General features: G+C 42.5%; 3 protein-coding genes across 4 annotated transcripts; 1 reads left to right on the plus strand and 2 right to left on the minus strand.

The window, feature by feature from the left end:
• Positions 1-69: 69 nt before the first annotated feature.
• Positions 70-7,373, minus strand: nusap1 (nucleolar and spindle associated protein 1). Of its 2 annotated transcripts, none has more exons than XM_058056314.1 (11): positions 3,819-7,373; positions 3,677-3,738; positions 3,461-3,593; positions 2,998-3,157; positions 2,813-2,914; positions 2,637-2,728; positions 2,258-2,454; positions 2,024-2,184; positions 1,732-1,845; positions 1,550-1,640; positions 70-333 (listed from the first exon to the last, which is right to left on the minus strand). In XM_058056314.1, the coding sequence occupies exons 1-11, from the start codon at positions 3,891-3,893 to the stop codon at positions 246-248; spliced, it is 1,275 nt and encodes a 424-aa protein (XP_057912297.1). In that variant the 5' UTR covers positions 3,894-7,373; the 3' UTR covers positions 70-245. The 2 variants fall into 2 exon arrangements, with proteins under 2 accessions (XP_057912297.1, XP_057912296.1); XM_058056313.1 differs by having other exon boundaries at positions 3,461-3,592; positions 3,673-3,738; positions 3,819-7,372.
• On the plus strand, positions 4,211-9,616 carry oip5 (opa interacting protein 5). Its single transcript, XM_058056320.1, has 5 exons — positions 4,211-4,553; positions 4,660-4,726; positions 6,804-6,926; positions 7,010-7,091; positions 7,167-9,616. The coding sequence occupies exons 1-5, from the start codon at positions 4,382-4,384 to the stop codon at positions 7,251-7,253; spliced, it is 531 nt and encodes a 176-aa protein (XP_057912303.1). The 5' UTR covers positions 4,211-4,381; the 3' UTR covers positions 7,254-9,616.
• A 2,481-nt stretch (positions 9,617-12,097) lies between these two features.
• Positions 12,098-17,640, minus strand: chp1 (calcineurin-like EF-hand protein 1). Its single transcript, XM_058056319.1, has 7 exons — positions 17,217-17,640; positions 16,910-16,982; positions 14,087-14,167; positions 13,889-14,016; positions 13,740-13,801; positions 13,288-13,410; positions 12,098-12,852 (listed from the first exon to the last, which is right to left on the minus strand). Exons 1-7 carry the CDS (start codon positions 17,281-17,283, stop codon positions 12,799-12,801), a joined length of 588 nt encoding a protein of 195 aa, XP_057912302.1. The 5' UTR covers positions 17,284-17,640; the 3' UTR covers positions 12,098-12,798.
• Between the last annotated feature and the right edge of the window lie 1,127 nt (positions 17,641-18,767).

Genomic DNA, 18,767 nt, shown 5'->3' on the forward strand with positions numbered 1-18,767 from the left:
ATAAGTATGCGGATCAAAAAAAAAGATCTGCTGTGGAGGAAAAAGAACACACAACACAAACGGCAAATCCAGTCTTTTTTATTTCAAAAGAAGCAGAAATCAGATAAGAGCAACTTTTACATTTCCCAAATGTTCAAAGTACGTTCAAAGTACATTTAAAGTACCTCATCTAAAGTTCTAAAAGACACGTGCCCAGACTCCAAGCCCGGCACCACAAAGAACATATTTACAACACAACACCAGAATCACATCATCACCAGGCCTCTTCTGGCACAGAGCATGTTGGATTTCTTCTGCTTGCGATCTTCTGCGTGTTTGGCTTGTCTCTCCTCCCTAGAAAACCAGACAGGCGGCCATTATTAACCACATCAGGACCACCTCATTGAACCATTCACAAAAGACTTAAAGCTGGTATTATTTGTGGATGATACCACTGATTTTTGTTCCGGGTCAGAGAAGAAATGGTCACACTAAAAAGATGGTTTGATGATAATAGATTGTCCTTGAACTTAAATTAAACTAAAATCATGCTATTTAGTAACAACAGAAAGGACACGCACCAGCAAATACAAATAGACTATGTAAACATTGAAACCGTGAAGGAAAATACATTTCTGGGGATCACAATAGATGAAACCTCATATCACAAATATACAACATAAGGTGTGCCAGAAATATTTCAATATTGAACAAAACAAAATTTGTTCTCAATCAGAAATCACTCCACACTCTTTATTGCTCTCTGGTTCTACCATATCTTTCTTACTTGTTGTGTGGAAATATGGGCTAATAACTATAAAAGCAATCTTCACTCGCTAAATGTACTGCAAAAAAGGGCAGTAAGGATAATTCATAATGCCGCCTACAGAGAACATACTACGGTACGTGACAAAATATATATAAAAAATACAATTAAATAAAATTTAAAAAAATAAAAACTTAAACTATATTAGAAAGTAATATATATATAATAATATATAATACAAAATAAAACCTTAAACTATATTAGGAAAGCAGGAAGTGAACAAATGTAACAGTTACTGATTGTAAAAGTACCAGATGGAGGGGTAGGATTTAATAAGCTTTGCTTCTTCCTACTCCTTTTGCACATGTGGAACTGGGAACTGATTGTGACAAAAATAAAATAAAAAAATTATTATTAAAAAAAAACAAACTATTATGAAAGCAGGAAGTGAACAAATGCAACAGTTACCGATTGTAAAAAGTACCAGATGGAGGGGTAGGATTTAATAAGCTTTGCTTCTTCCTACTCCTTTTGAACATGTGGCACTGAACTGATTATGTGACAAAAATAAAATAAACAAAATTATTAAAAAAAAAACCAAACTATTATGAAAGCAGGAAGTGAACAAATGTAACAGTTACTGACTATAAAAGTACCAGATGGAGGGGTAGGATTTAATAAGCTTTGCTTCTTCCTACTCCTTTTGAACATGTGGAACTGTGAACTGATTATGTGATGCATTCAATTGTAATCTGATGGCATGTTCAAATGAAATTTAATCATTACCATTCCTCCTGGACTTACCTAGTCTGGACTTTGCGTTGCTTGTACTGTTTCTGATGCGACGTGTTGGCGGCTTTGTCGTCCTTCCCGTCTCCAAACGGCTTCAGCTTGCCTAGCGGCGGGAAATAATGTTTATATTTTGTATAATAATAATAATATTAATAATAATAATAATAGTGGATGAGGCCCATGTATGATGCTACCTGCGTGGGGCTTGTAGGACAGCGGGCGAGACAGGCTGGCCTTCAGGTCAAAAGTGGGCCTTTTCTGGGTTCCTGGTGTGACGCCGCTGGTGTTGCCCGTGAAAACAAACGCCGCTTTGAGGGGGAGACATAAAGAATCGGACATTTGGTTGAGATTTTTGAAACTGGACTGCTCGGGTTGCCTTAAAATGCTAATAAATTATTGTAATAATAATAATTCTAATACAGCCATACTATGAAAGGAGAATAAACTGTCAAGTTGCTATGGATAATATTTTCCATCAGGGGTCACCTGGGGTCTTGGTGGAAGACAAAGTGGAGGTCCTGACGGTGGCGGACTTCCTGCCAACGGCCGATTGCCGCGGCGTGCTAGAGGTCACGTTGAAGGACATACGAGCCGGCGTTTTCACCAGCGACATCTTGTACTCGTTGTCAGACGAGGCCTCGGAGAACCTGCGTGTGGACACAGCACATTAGACGCGGCGTGGCGGCCAGAGCCGACTCCTTCGCCCGGGCGCCAACTCACCTCACGTTAATCCTGCGTGTGGAGAGCACGGACGGCTTGAAGACGCCATCTTTCTTCCCTGTTGCTTTCTTCGGAGGCTCCTTGGCGGAACACCGGAGAGTCGCTCTGTGTTTCTCGCCGGTTGTCACGTCTTTGGTGTTGTTGTTGGGGGCGGGGCTGAACATGGACGAGATACTCTGCTGACCGTGTGGAGCGTCCTGAAAGTGTGGCAAAACGTACACGACATATTTGACCAAGATGGCTCGGGAAAGCCAGCAATGGCTTCCATTCATGATCCATTCGGAATTCCCTGGTGGCTAACAATCACGCTACATGTGACGCTGACGTCCTGTTAGAAAATTTAGTTAGGCTCCACCCATGATGGCATCATCATGTGTACCTTCACAGTCTCCATGTTCCTCCTCTTCCTCTCCATGTAAGCGTCGATGGACTCCATTTTGTTGAAATTGGCCTGGTGGAGTTTTTGGAAGTCTGCAAGGTTTAGGACATGGGAGTCAAACTCATGCCTGCAGTGTGACGGAACAGGAGCACACGAGGGAGTAATAGGGGACCTACTGGGAGTGACTGGTTTCAAGGGCCTCCTCTTCATCGGATCCCCTTTCAAACGAGGGATCTTACCAGCCCTGGAAGGCGGCGGCAGGGGCGGCGATGGCGCCACTAAAAGGACAATTCGGCAACAACACATAGGATTTGAACCAGCGGTCGCCAAGGTTGCATCACGAGTGGGTACGGTTGCTGACCTCCTTCGTCCTTGGCGTCACGCCGCAGTTGGCTGTCCGTGTCCGTCGGCACGGCAACACGCTCGCTCTCTGCCGCATCATCAGTCTTGGGGGGCGAAGACACTCGTGTCCTCTTGTGGGCATGCTGGGGGGGACTGGGTGAGACCACTTCACTGAGCGCCTTAGACGGAGAGGAATAGGTTATATACGTTAATACGTTGTGTCAGGGGCGCCCACACACGGTAGAATTCGAGGATGCTAGCAGCTGCCATGTTTGTTATTGTTTTGGCAGTAATATTACAGAAACAGTGTGCTTATAAAACCTTTTATTTATTTACATTATGACTTCATTCTCATATATGTACTTTATTGATGTAAAATTACTGTGTTTTTTCAATTTTTTGTTTCTTTTCTTGTTTAATTGAGGACCGATTTTTAAAAAATCAGCTACACTTTGGTTACGTGTTGCATTTAGGGACCTCACCTGGTGTGTTTTGCCCGGTGATGTGATTGCTTCAAAGTTATCATCAGAGTTTCTTTTGTTTTTTGCTCTCCCCCGCCGTGTGTTCACAAACACTGGGGGGGCGTTGCAAACCTCAGCCTGAAGGTCTTTTCTCTGGACAATATGAAAAAAAACAAACAATATTGCTGTCAGTTTTGACGAATCTGCCGTATTGAAATCGCTTCTTTTTTTACCTCTTCTTCTTCGGTGTTCTTTTGTCGGTCAAAATGCTGCTTGACCGCTTTTAGTAATTTATCGGCCTGTTAGCACACACAATGTTGAATTGAACGTAATTTACGTGAGCATAAATGTTAGCTAGTAAACCAAGTCGTTTCATTACCTTCATATTAGCCTTCAGGCCAAGCTGCTTCGCCAGACCGCGAAGTTCGGCGTATTTCATGGAATGCAAATCCATATTCGTGGGTTTGTTCCGATGACAGAAAAACGTAGAAACAAGTAGAAAAGCGCTCACTAGTTCCGTTCTTCCACATACACACACTACTCGCTCTGGCTAACCGTTAACAAAACAAATTCGAAACATTAGCGGGGCGCTTTTCATTGGCTCGTGAAAACAAGCGGAACTAGCTTTCAACCAATCATAATTTGAAGTATAAGAACTGCCAGCCAATCAGAACACAGTTGTACAGTATGTGTTAACTTCCGCTTGTTAACAAAAAATGACAAATATTTATTCAAACTTTCAGTGCTGTGGCTGACCGTGTTACAGTTATATATATATATTATATTTAATTTCCGTCTTTTACATGAAGCGAATGCTGGTTAGTTTAAGAATCAATCGCCACATACCTGTATTATTATGGTTTGTGCCACAAACACATACTTCCGGTTTTCTTCCTGGATGTCCTGCGCAGGCGGGCTTTTTGTTTTGCCCACATCGTCGACATGGAGTTTAACGAGTCTGTTCTAGCAGAACGCACCGACCAAGCTAAGGTTGTCGATGAGAAGGAGCACCAACGATGGACGAGCTTCCATTGCAAACATTGTAACACGGTGCTGGGGGACTCCCTGGCTGTGTGCGGAGAATTGCCGTCCTTGGACGCCATCTTGTGTCTCCGTAAGTCCACCACATCAAGACGCGTTTCACCCAAGAGAACGTTCCATCCACGTTCACGTCTTTAAGACGTGTTTTTTTATGTTCCATGTTTGCTTGTTTTCTTCAGGAGTCACCAGTGATGTGCTGCTTAGTAGTGACATGGAGTGTGGACATAAAGGGGACATGGCTAACTGGTGAGTATCCTTATTATGCTAGGCTACAACCACGTATCCCATGGGGCATAGTCGGGCTTGTCTCATGGATTCTCATACAGCAGTGGTGCAAAGCATAATGAGAGTGTATTTATCTCAGCATTTTATCAACATGTGGGTTTTTTTGTCCTTATTGTTGTCTTCTCAGACTCATCATCTCTTCTATTTTCCTAGTTTGCCCTCAATCTTCTCATTCACAATCTCATATAGTCTCAGTATCTTCATTTAAGTGTCCCTCTTTTCCCTCATCTCTGTTGCTTTGTGTCCTCATCTTCTTTCCTTCTCTGCGTCCTCATCTCAGCGCCATTGTCTGAGTTCTCTTTTATTCTCAGCGTCCTCATACTCAGCATTTATCACATTTGTAATTTCATGTCTATGTCCTCATCAAGTGTGTTGATGGCTTTTCATCAACATTTCTCATGTGTGTGTCATCTCAGGTTTTTCCCCCTCCTTGTCATCAACTCATTTGTTCTCAGCGACCTCATCTCCGTGCTGTCATCACCTCATTTGTTGTCTTCTCAGGCTCCTCATCTCTTCTATTTGCCTGGTTTGCCCTCAATCTTCTCATTCACAATCTCATATAGTCTCAGTATCTTCATTTAAGTGTCCCTCTTTTCCCTCGTCTCTGTTGCTGTGTGTCCTCATCTTCTTTCCTTCTCTGCATCCTCATCTCAGCGCCATTGTTTGACTTCTCTTTTATTCTCAGCGTCCTCATACTCAGCATTTATCACATTTGTAATTTCATGTCTACGTCCTCCTCTCATTCAATCTCAGTATCAAGTGTGTTGATGGCTTTTCATCAACATTTCTCATGTGTGTGATCTCAGGTTTTTCCCCCTCATTGTCATTAACTCATTTGTTCTCAGCGACCTCATCTCCGTGCTGTTATCACCTCATTTGTTGTCTTCTCAGGCTCATCATCTCTTCTATTTGCCTAGTTTGCCCTCAACCTTCTCATTCACAATCTCATATCGTCTCAGTATCTTCATTTAAGTGTCCCTCTTTTCCCTCATCTCTGTTGCTGTGTCCTCATCTCAGCGCCATTGTTTGAGTTCTTTTATTCTCAGCATCCTCATACACAGCATTTATCTCATTTGTATCTTCATGTCCATGTCCTCATCTCATTCAATCTCAGTATCAAGTGTGTTGATGGCTTTTCATCAACATTTCTCATGTGTGTGTGATCTCAGGTTTTCCCGCTCATTGTCATCAACTCATTTGTTCTCAGCGACCTCATCTCTGTGCTGTCATCACCTCATTTGTTGTCTTCTCAGGCTCCTCATCTCTTCTATTTGCCTGGTTTGCCCTCAATCTTCTCATTCACAATCTCATATAGTCTCAGTATCTTCATTTAAGTGTCCCTCTTTTCCCTCATCTCTGTTGCTGCGTCCTCATCTCAGGGCCATTGTTTGAGTTCTTTTATTCTCAGCATCCTCATACTCGTCATTTATCACATTTGTATCTTCATGTCCTCATCTCATTCAATCTCAGTATCAAGTGTGTCGATGGCTTTTCATCAACATTTCTCATGTGTGTGTGATCTCAGGTTTTCCCGCTCATTGTCATCAACTCATTTGTTCTCAGCGACCTCATCTCTGTGCTGTCATCACCTCACCTGTTCTCGTTGTCAGCGTCCTCATCCTGTTTTTCTCAGCGCCACTGTCTGAGTTCAGTATCTCAGCAATCTCATTTATTGTCAGCACCTAGTTTGTTGTTTTTCGTGGTTGCGTCCTCATCTCATTCGTTGTCCGCGCCCTCCCTTTTTCTCAGCAAATTCATCTAATTTGTTCTCAAAGTCCTCCTCAGCGCCACTGTTGAGTTCATGTGTTCTTCCTCAGCGTCGCGTTGCGCTCATTTATACTTAACATTTCATCTCATTTGTTGTCAACGTCCTCCTTTTTTCTCAGGGACCAATCAACTTTTTCCTAACTTTGTCCACTCCTTTGTTCTCAGCGTCCTCATGCGATGAGTCATGGGCGCGGTCTGTTTTAGTCGTCTCCATCGTGTTGTCATGAGTGCGGGTTGAGTGTCCTCAGCGTCTCATGCCGTGTGTCCTCAGCATCTTCAGCAGCGTGAGGTGTGGCGAGTGTGGCGTCACGGTGGGCAGGGTGATCCACGCGGCTCCTCCACGCTTGGCGATGGTGCGCTCCTTGTTCCTGCTCCACAAAGCAAGCATCAGATGGTGAGTCGGAGTCGTCGTCGTCGCCGCCGCCGCCGTCGTCATCGCTGCAGTGCTTGGTTAACGGCTTGTGACTTCCTGCGCAGTTACACGCTGGGCAGCGGCTCCATGATGAAGGCCTCGTCCGTCTCTTTCGACCTGGAGCCTCTCGGCGATGAGCTCGGCGAGGTAGAAGACATCATCGGCGGTCATGTCGAAGCCACATGTATCGCTTTTACCTTTCTCGTCTCTTCTCGTCTGCAGCTGAGGAAGCAGTTTGAAGCCGGCTTCGATCATGTGACTCGCGTCAAAAGCTGCCTGAAGGACAACGCCGACGTCAGCCGCCGGTAGAGCGCCACCGTGAGCGCTTGTTTATCTTTTGTTCCTGTTTGCATCTTTGCTGGCAACACCGACATAGCTTGCTAATGTACTCGTGTCGGAGCGCTAACACCATGCTACGCTGTTTAGCAGCAGCAGCAGCGTCATGCTAGGTTAGCGCTGTCGCTGAAGAAAAAGTCATCCATCAAAAAAAAAAAAAAAAAACACGCCTGAATCAGACGCACAGTTACGCCTGGTGCATTGCTCCATAGAACAACGGCATGAACAGAGTGAGCCCTTTTATTTTACACAGGGAGAAGGGGGGGTGATGCTAATGTGTTCGTGTTCAAGTGCTCTGTTTCCTGCCACGTTAGAAATAAAAGCTACTTTATTCTTGGAAGGATAATACTCTCATAAGTGGAATACTTTATTCTCAACAATAGCCACGTTTACATGAGGAGCTTTTCCACTTTCCGAATGGAATCTTTCCGAAAGTAATGGTATACATGGAAAGGAATATTCCAATCGCGTGTCTACATTCGCCGGGAACATTCATTCATTTTCTACTGCTTTTTGCCCAGCTGTCTTCGGGCGAGAGGCGGGGTACACTCTGGACTGGTGGCCAGCCAATCACAGGGCACATATAAACAAACAACCATTCACACTCACATTCATACCTATGGACAATTTGGAGTGGCCAATATATATAGTAAACCTCGGATATATCGGATATATCCGAGGTTTACTGTATATTCATTCGGATTGGCGCTTTTTGAGCAAATAACCCGAATAGAATTGGAATATTTAGGTCCATGTATACGTGGCTATTGTACTACTTTTATTCTCATGTACCCTGGTGTCCGGTTGGTAAAAAAACTAGGAAGCAGTAAGGAACCCCACCAAGGCTGGTTCTGTGGCACCATGCTGCCATAGAATATTTATTGATATTCTTCTTATTGCTGAAATTGTTGTATTGTTGTGTCATACAGAACCTTTGAAGAACATACAGTAGCATGCCCGTTTTGGAGTGCATAGTTTTTACAAGGTCAACAAAATCTCATGTTCTTGCTTTTAGCAGCGTATAAGCACACTTTGTTTTGTTTTTTGTTTGTTTGGGGGGGGGCTACAGTTGGCTTGCTACCGTGACACACAAGCATCCCGTTCACATGACATAGTTGGAAATTATTATTGCATGCATTACAATCATGTATGCTAAATCATGCATATATAATATATATATATATGTGTGTGTGTGTGTTTCCAGACGCTACTAAATGCCTACTTGCTTGACGTGTTTTGCGTTACACGTATATTTTTCAAGTGCAAGTCCACACAAAGTGCATCTTTTCCAAAACAATCAAGAGTGTTTGTACAGTCAAACAAACAGCCAAAGGATTAGAAAGCAGTCTGGAAAGCCAAGCATCCACCTGAAAAGGTGGGAATTCTAAGAACGCTACACTCATGCACAATTATTGCATCATTAGCATTCCTACTACAGTAGCTAATCCTGTACAATTGTATGGATTCATCTGCTAACAACACCATGGCACCGTAGTATTATAAACAGAAACATGCAGCGATTCATGGCTGGGGGAAAGGAGGGTATTTATACCACGTGACACGGTTCTCTTCTCCAATTGGTCAACGTGAGAACCTAAACAGGAAGAACGTCGGAGTCGCAAGAGAAGCGGTAAAAAAATGTGTCGTTTGTCATCTAACAAGAAGATCCGAAAAACGAACTCCTCACGTAAGACGCTACACTCGGTAATGAGAATAAAGCTAGCATTCACATGATTAGCATGTCTAAATTCGTGCTTCCGGTGACGTGCTAGGTTACGTACTGCTAGAACGTCCGAATCATTGTTGAAATTGTCAATAAAGGACAACGTTTCTTCGGTACGAATCTTTCTCTCACTGCTCTCAACGTATTCCGATGGAAAAGAGAATGCCGTCTAATTGGGACGCATTGAGGTACGCTGGGATTTTTTTTTAATTACATTTTTTTATATCGTAACCGTGTTGGCAGGAACCGAAACACTAACCAATTGTTGTCAGATAAAAAGGCGAAATGATTAAATAAAAAGTCGAGTTTATTTAGATTTAAAAAGTCACATTGCAAAAAAAAAATAATGCGATACAAACTGTGCACTCTGCACATGCGCAGTTTGTATGACATTTTGACTTAATGACTTTAGCTTGAAATAAAGATGTTGTAGACTTTATCTCATAGTTTTAATCCCTTAATTTTAATTTATCTTGTCAAAAATATAAAAAATATGCCTTTTTATCTGATAATTGTCATTTTTATGACAAAGTGGAAGTTTTATTTTCATAATTTCACCTTCTATGCCATCATAATGACTTTTTGACTCTTGCGTCCACGTGACCAATGTTTTCCAACACATTTAGAGCCTAAAGCAAAGAAGATGTCGGGACGTGTTGATCGGTCTTGATAGGGGGGTACTGTTGGGGGGGGGGGGTACTACATTACTACAAAGGACGGCAAGTAGGAAGTAAGGTGACGTCAATATGAGACTATACAAATCTTGAATGGAAGACGTTTGTGATTTTGTTGCTCGTCAAACAACTTGTCACTGGTTTACACAATATACAGGATTCTATTATTAGTATTGCACCCGCCCCCCCCGCATCATTTCCGACACGGGAAAAGCACATTTCAAAAGAGGAAAAAATAGGGAAGTCAAATGCAAGAAGGGAATGGAGAAAAGACGTGAAGGATTCTTTCCCGCATGAAAGCAAGCTGACGCAGGGCGCACACGTTGCGCTTCAAGTCAGATAACGGACGTGCTCGTGACCCGGCGTCACGTGAGGTAGCACTGACGATGACGATGATGAAGCATCACAGGGAGACGGCTGCTACAGTATTTTGTGTCTTCACGGGAAAAAAAACAAACCCAAAAAAAAAAAAGTCAAAGAAGAATAACTATTATCAACTCCTCATCCTCACTCAAACCTGGATGCAGGTCTTTGGGCGGGGGGGTGGGGCTGATGGACACCCCAATACCCCCGCGCCACCCCCCATGATCACACTGGAGGAGACACCCGCAGGGGGAGGAAGGTGGCGATCCAAGCCGAGTTTGTCTGGTCTGGACCTGCCGGTTTCTCCAACGCGCTGCAATGCATCCTGGGATGTCAACATGTCAACAATCAGCCATGTTGTCCCCCAAACATCACAACTTCATCAACTTACTTCATTTCAAATACTACAATTATTATATACTAGGTATTTCATTTCAAAATAAACTATTTATTTCATTATTATTTTGATATATTCTTGTTTTATTTCATACTTATATATGTATATATTTTTTTTATAATTTTTTAAATATATTTTTTTTAAATATTTTTTATAATTTTCTTTTATTGAAATAAATCAAACAATATTAAAGCATATGAACTCTGATTATTTTAAAATATAATTTCTATTTTTTATATATTCCTATTTAATAGTATTTTAACATTAATTTTTGCATCAAATGCAGTAGTTTTACATTTCTAATGCTTATATATATATATTTTTTTTTTCTTCATATGATTATATATTTTTCTATTATTATATTTTATAATATATATATATTATATTTTGTTATATTTTTACAAATGATGTTTTAACCTATCCCATATGTTATCATTTAATGCTCACATTGTTTCCCCACACAGAGACTAAACAAAAATGGAATCTAATACAATTATATTCTTCATATATTCATTCATGTTGTGAATGTGTACTTATTCATTAGTATTATTTTATGAATGTTTACGTTTAACATTAAAGACAGAATGTAATGTGCTGTATTTCGTAAAACGATACTTATATTACGGTATTTACATTATTCATCTGTGTTTGCGGATCATTTGAGGCTTGCCGCATCTAAACGGCCACAAAAGTATTTGATCTCTGACCAATCAGTGGTCCACAAATGCATCACGAAGAAGACGGTGTGTAACCGAAGACAGCGACTGACCTTGGAGCCTTCCCGGTGATTCCCATGCTGATGCGGATGATGCTGCGGAGATGTTCGCCACACTAGCAGCAGCTTTCACGCAATGCTGAACAATGGCCGGAGGATTTCTTCTTCTACGGTCTCACCAGTCGCTTAACTCGCTTTCTAGTTCATGGAATGACTAAAACGTCATGTTTTACTTACAGCAGAACCATTTTCCGCAGAGGGTAAGCAAGGACAGGGAACAAAAAGCACCCCCCCTTTCGCTCCTCTGCTACGCCATCTTCCACTCGTCTTAATGCAGCTAAGCTAGCTAGCGGAAAAGCGCGATGATTGGACTGCAGAGCTGTCGATCAAGTACCGGAAGTATCAAAATTAGTGTTTGTTTGCCGCTAGAGGTCGCCAAAGCTAACGCAGCAATATGTTACTTCATGAACGGTTATTTTTAACTCACAACCGGTTATATTGTACGGATTAAAGTTTGTGACATGACATCTTTACTTTGTGGACAAGCAGTGCGCACAAATGATGTATGGCTAATCAATGTATTTTCTTTAGAGTACCATAATTCAAAAGATGTTTCTCGTAACACTAGCTAAGACCGGATGTTTAATACTTTATTTTGAAAAGCCGAACGGAACAACCGGCATGACCTTTGAAAACTATAGTTAGTTTCGCTTCCGGAATTGTGCGGCAATGCTGCAGATGTGGAATTTAATTATGCTTTTTCGCTATGTAGCGGTACGCTTTTACCGGAAATGTGTGGTGTAGCTTCACAACAAGAGTCTACCATCTTCAAGATCCATTAGCGGGAAAAAGCTTGTTGTTTACAGTAAACTCGTCGTTCGTTTTTTACCCATCCAAATTATTCCACCGTGTCTCTGACGTAGTAAAAAAAAAAAAAACATTACAAAGATGGCACCTGATTTTTATTGAAATAAATCTGTGCAATAGTTGTTTGACAGACATTAAAGAATATGAACTTAAAAAGGTTGTACTTCCTGTTTCCATTCGTGACACATATATACTATTTCCTTATTATATTCATCTGGAACCCTTCCCTTCCTGTCTATACACAAATAACTTTCTTTCTAAGAGGAGATGAAGCACAGCATGTTATTTTAGCCATCCATCAGGAGCACATACTAGTATTTATGTATAATATATACATATACTACACTAGATATTCATATGTAAAGCCACAGCAGTCGGCTGGCGTTCCTTCATACCGCTTTGTTTTGTTTACATCATTATTCCAGTACAGCCCATGAAAATCAAGTGGTGGTACTGAAGCTGCTCTGAAAACTTAAAAATGAGACTAAACATCAGACAAGGAGAAGCCAATCAGGGTATTCAAGTGGAATCCTATGTGATATTAGCATAACAAAGCAGCACGGTGCACGTAGCGTGCGCTTATGTCTTTTTTTTTTTTTTTTTTACAGCGGTTGCTGATAAATAGGAGAAGAAAAACAAAACGTGCACGAGGCGTTTGGCTTTGGGGTCTACTGGAGGTGAGGACCACAGTCACCTGCTGACCACTCAGCAAAGGACAAGGGAGGATGGGGGGGGGGGGGGGGGGGGGGGTGCAGGATTGCCTAAATGATGATAGTCACTCAGTGCAGGAAGCGGATGCTCATTTTCTGCTCCACGTCCACTTTCTCCAGAACCTGTCGAATAATGTACGCGGTTAGACACTTCATTAGGTACGCCTTCCTCACAAACGGTGGCGTACATCATCTACCGCTTCATCTCGCGGCGGTGCTGGAGCCTATCCCAGCTGTCTTCAGGCGAGAGGCGGGGTACACCCTGGACTGGTGGCCAGCCAATCACAGGGCACATATAGACAAACAACCATTCACACTCACATTCATACCTATGGATAATTTGGAGTGGCTAATTAACCTAGCATGTTTTTGGAATGTGGGAGGAAACCGGAGTACCCGGAGAAAACCCACGCATGCACGGGGAGAACATGCAAACTCCACACAGAGATGGCCGAGGGTGGAATTGAACCCTGGTCTCCTAGCTGTGAGGTCTGCACGCTAACCACTAGACCGCCGTGCCGCCCGGCGTACATCATATCCGTGTAAAGCCAAACTTGCCTTGATGAACTCGGTGAAGGAAATGGAGTTATCGCCGTTGGTGTCGGCTTCCTGGATGGTTCTGTCGGCGATGCTGCCCAGCTGCTCGTCCGAGATGTTCACGCCCACCATCATCCTCAACACCTGATCGCCCGTAAACAAACATACATACGTTATGCGGAACAGCAGCTTATTAGTGACTGAGGTTTGCCGTTTGGTTAGCGTTTAAACGCAAACACCATCAACTGGACCACCGTACTATCTCCATGTCCTCATGGCAGCATAGAACCAACACACACAGTTCCTGCACCTTCAACACAGGAACATCAGAGCGTCATGACATCATGATCATGCAGTGAAGCTAAGCCACGGGGGACGCCGTGTTAGCATCACGTCAGGTTCTCATGTGTTGAGATCATGTGACATTCCCATAAATACAATGAAAGGTCATCAGCGAGTGAAAGCGTTCCAACCTGCAGAAGCTCGTCTCGGGAGATCTTGTCGTCTCGGTCCAGGTCGTACAAACGGAACGCAACTGGAAGACACACACAAAAATAAAAAATAAAAAAAGGGTGTGTGGGTGTAGGTGTCGCCGCCCTGGTGGCCCCGCCCCCTCACTCACAGAGCAGCTTGTTGGTTCTGCTGTTGAGCGGCTCGCTGGCGGCAGGGTTCTTGTTCTTCTCGCTGTCCTCGATGGGCCGGAAGTGGGCCAGGGTCCGCATGAAGCCTCGGAAGTTCACCTGATCCTCGCTAACGAGACGAGACAAGCGTGAGGACCACAAGGACACACAAACACACACGTGCACACACACACACTCACCCTTCAGGGAAGAAGGCGTTGATGATCCGATCTCCCAAGGGATTGATGGCCAACTCTGGAATCCTCTGGAAATCTTCTCGACTGCGCACACACACACACACACACACACACACACCGTGTTGTGACTCCAAACAAGCATCATGTTTTGTCTTAGCAGTAGGACACTCCTTCACTGGTTTAGTGTCCCGCTGGTCCAGTTTGACGACCGGGACCAAATCCACACTGATCATCCTGAATCTGGTGGATCCTCCTCTCCAGAAAGCCTAGATAGAGCTTACAGTAGCAGGAAGGCTGAGGACCCCCTTATTAGACCTGCCTTTCCAGGTCTAGTGTTGCTACCAATGTGACCAGTGTGGCCTCCCCCTCCCCGAGGGGGACCTCCTCCGTACTCCCTCCAAGAACCTCAAAAAAGGGGCGGTAGAAGGGAATCCATCCTAGATTATTTTCCCAGATTAAACTCTAACGTACAGACCCTGAGCCTCTCACTGAAGGCCAGGCTAGACCGGACTAAAGTCCACAAAACCCCTTTGGGTCCTCGACCCACATCCGTCCACTGAGGAACTATTAGTCCTGGGAGGTCCCACTAGTGGCAAAAACCCCGACAACTCAGCTTCTAGGATCACGGGGAAGCACAAAGGTGCTAGCTCAGCAAGGACTAGACCATTATGACAACAAAAATAGTCTGTTCCGGGGTCAAAGTGTGGCCCTCCTAATGCCTTACTAAAATGTACGTGAAAAAAAAAAACTCAGGCACACGGAAAAGATTCTACCAGAAATCTCTGATGTCTAACAAAAGCAGCTGCGGCTGTAGACAACCTCCTGATATCTTTACAGGAAGCATCCAGCATGCATGAAGGACCTTTATCGTAACGTGTTGTGGCAACCAATAATACCTCAAAAATATAGAAATGACAAAGTCACCTTGACCGTCTACGTGACTGCACAAGAGTTGTTGTGTGTGTACACACACACACACACACACACACACACACGAGGACGGAGTCTGTAGCAAATGTAATCATTGGCCTCGTCTTTACTTATTATACTCTCCCTGCAATCATCAAACTCCTCACTTTCTGACAAACAACTCCCTCAAATGTCTTCAACTAGGACTCAGCAAGTGGAAAGATCAGCAGCCATTTTAGTGGAATAACGACCAAAAGGGGTTGTCTCATGGGTGGAATGTTACGGGAATAAGGTCTTGATCGAGAGAGGGGAATGTAAAACAAAAACAGAATTGCAAAAACTGTCTTGATATATTGAAAGAAAAGCCGTGTTGCATGAGAATAAACTTGCTATTGTGAGAAAAGGAATATGCGCTCGTTAGACCACCTAAATACACTTTGCACACATCATTAAAGCCCTCCAGACATGAAATAACACCCCTATAGTCACCTCTACACTCCTATTAGCCAATATAGTAGAGAAAACCAGACATAGAAAACCCGTTTACCACCTTGTAAAAACACTTAACATGATTAGATCCCTTTAGACATGAAATAGCACCCCTATAGTCACCTTTACATTCCTATTAGCCAATATAGTAGACATCATAAGACATAGAAAACCTGTTTACCACCTTCTAAATACACTTAACATGATTAGAGCCCTCTAGACATGAAATAACACCCCTATAGTCACCTCTGCACTCCTATTAGCCAATATAGTAAAGACAATCAGACATAGAAAACCTGTTTACCACCTTCTAAATGCACGTAACATGATTAGAGCCCTCTAGACATGAAATAGCACCCCTATAGTCACCTCTACACTCCAGTTAGTCAATATAGTAGACATAATAAGACATAGAAAACCTGTTTACCACCTTCTTAATACACTAACATTATTAGAGCCCTCTAGACATGAAATAACACCCCTATAGTCACCTCTGCACTCCTATTAGCCAATATAGTAAAGACAATCAGACATAGAAACCCATTTACCACCTTCAAAATACACTTAATATGATTAGAGCCCTCTAGACATGAAATAACACCCCTATAGTCACCTCTACACACCTATTAGCCAATATAGTTGAGACAATCAGACATAGAAAACCTTTTTACCACCTTTTAAATACATTTAACATGATTAGAGCCCTCTAGACATCAAATAACACCCCTATAATCACCTCTACACTCCTATTAGCCAATATAGTAGACATAAAACCCCTTGGATAAAGAGAAAAACTATGTAAAAAAAGAGTTCCCAAAAGAATGAGGATAATGGTAATAATAAAGAAGTAGTACAAATAATGATGCACCAGTGCCAAAGCGCTTGTCTGTCCTTGTGGAGTAAAAGGTACTATATATCCAGCATTGGAGGGTGTTGCCATTCCCATCCAATTCCTTGTGGAAGACTGGAATTAGGACTCTTGAATAGTCGACAAACAAAACAATATCTGTCACTCACACACATCAAAGTTGTTGTGTTTTGTGTATTTCGCAGCAAACACCAACCCCTGACTTTGCTTAAACAAATGTTATACAGTATATTGTTTGGAATTATCTTCTCCATTCTTCCATTTTTGAAAGCCAAGGGTAAAAAAATGTGAAAATTATATTTACAGTTGATGACGTCACCCATGACGAGCTAGCTCTCGTTTTTTGTCCCATTTCCGGAAGCGGAATACTATCAGTGATGTCAGATAAACAAACATGGCGGATGTTTACAGTAACAATACTGAAGATTACAGCCATGTGTCAATAGTTTTGGAGGAGGGAGAAACGCAAACAAAATGTAGAACATAATTCCAAACCATCACCATTTAAAAAAAACGTCGTCCCAGTCAAAAGTAAAATGTCTTAATGGTAAAAGTATCACCTGAGGGTGCCGTTCTCCCCTTTATCCAAGCTGGTGAAGCGGCTGTACAGACGAGTGATCTGACTGTGGGAGACTGCAGAGAGGGAGCGAATGCAGTGACATTTAGACTCCCGAGTTTACGTACATCAACTACGCAACCTAGACAGCAATAATGGAAGCCATAAAATGTCCCAATTTGAAAGCTATTTCCTTGAAGGATGCAACTCCAGGAAATAGCAACGTTCCTGGAACTAGCACGGCGGCTAGCCAGCTGACTTTTGTCAACTTCAGTTGGTAGAATTGCAAAAAAAAAAAAGACAAAACTCACAGCCGGTCTCCTTCTTAATTTCTTCGATCTCCTCTTCCCGGAGCAAGGTGGAAGCTCTGGATCCCATGGTGAAAGCTCCAGGAGCGGGTTGGGACGCAGCAAACTTGCGCAATAGAAGGAGCTGTGAAATTTCAAGCTGAAAGTTAGCAAAAGAAAAGGCTAACCGCAACAGCTAGCAAGCTGTCTGCCGGGAATGACGAAGGCTCCGTCGTCGCGAGTTATTACGCGAGTTATTATATACACTATTTTTCGGTTTGCCGAGGAAGTTACTTTAAATAGTCATTTGTTGTTGAAGTTCAAAGAGTCTGACTTTCGTCATAGAAAGAAAAGACGGCAGCTAACCCTTTTTATCTTCCGGATAACTCAAATGGGCGGGCCTAACGAGGGTTACAAATGGGCGGTGTCTGACATGTAAGTGCCTGATTAAAAATCGGGAAAAAGTGGTGTGCTCCGCGCCTGATCAAAAACACATTCTTGCTGTTGTTGTTTTTAAATGGCGTCATAACCAGGGCGAAGCTTTAGTTTAGTGGGTTAGCGAGCTGTGTTGAGTGCAAAGCCGGACTTGCGTGTTCAGCTAAGGTAGAGCTCTTTTAAAAGCAGCTGTATCGCTATGGCAACTTATCTGCCATGAAAGTGCCACCGCTTTACTGTTTAACTCATTCGGAGATGACGTCATCCATTTATTGGGAATTGACGAGGGGACTTGGAAAGAAAAAAAAGAAAGAACATTCTTTCTATAAAAGGAGATATATTTTTAGACGAGGGAATACGCTAGATATGCTAACAGGAGCACCATGAATAACAATAATGAAGTAGGCCAAAATTAGCCACATGAGTCGTTGCGGGAGTACTCACGTCAAACACTGCCATCTGATGGTCACAACAAGATACAACAACAATAAGACATATTTCAATGAGATTTAAAAATACGTTGTTGCTCCAATGTATTTGTTTAAATGTTTATTTAAAGTGTTATCATTGATCCATCTTAAACGAAAAGACGAGTAAGGTATAGTTAGTATAATCAATCCGTGTTAACTTCGTCACATGCTTAGCATTACTCTATTAGCGGTCCTTCGTCGCTCAGTTGGCGGAAACAGTGATGCATTTAGCGGTCATGGGAATTTAAGGGCTCTTTAATATGCGCACCATTGTGGGCCCTAAAAATCTGGTAATGCAAATATATTATCCAATTCGACTAATGGCGATGCCAAAATATATAACAAATATTAGCCCAAAGTCCAAATTTGATATGCATTATAGCCCGATTGTTTTGTTTTGGCCGAAGTGTCAACAATGACACTTGGTTGCAGGTCAATTGTTCGCCGCTAGATGGCAGCGTTTCATGGTTATTTTGTCAGTTCAAGTGGAGTAGAATTCTGGAAAGAATTCGGTGATGTAATTGTGATCGATTAGAGGCAAGCAACATGAAGGTCATTCATTCTAACTTTATTGAGTCTGCGTTTATTCTTCCATTGATTATTAATCCTTTCTGTGTCTGCTAGAATTGTCCAAGTGAAGCTACAATAATCTATACCTGGATCATTTTAA

The sequence above is a fragment of the Doryrhamphus excisus genome, chromosome 19 (genome assembly GCF_030265055.1).
Source record: "Doryrhamphus excisus isolate RoL2022-K1 chromosome 19, RoL_Dexc_1.0, whole genome shotgun sequence".
Taxonomy (NCBI): Eukaryota; Metazoa; Chordata; class Actinopteri; order Syngnathiformes; family Syngnathidae; genus Doryrhamphus; species Doryrhamphus excisus.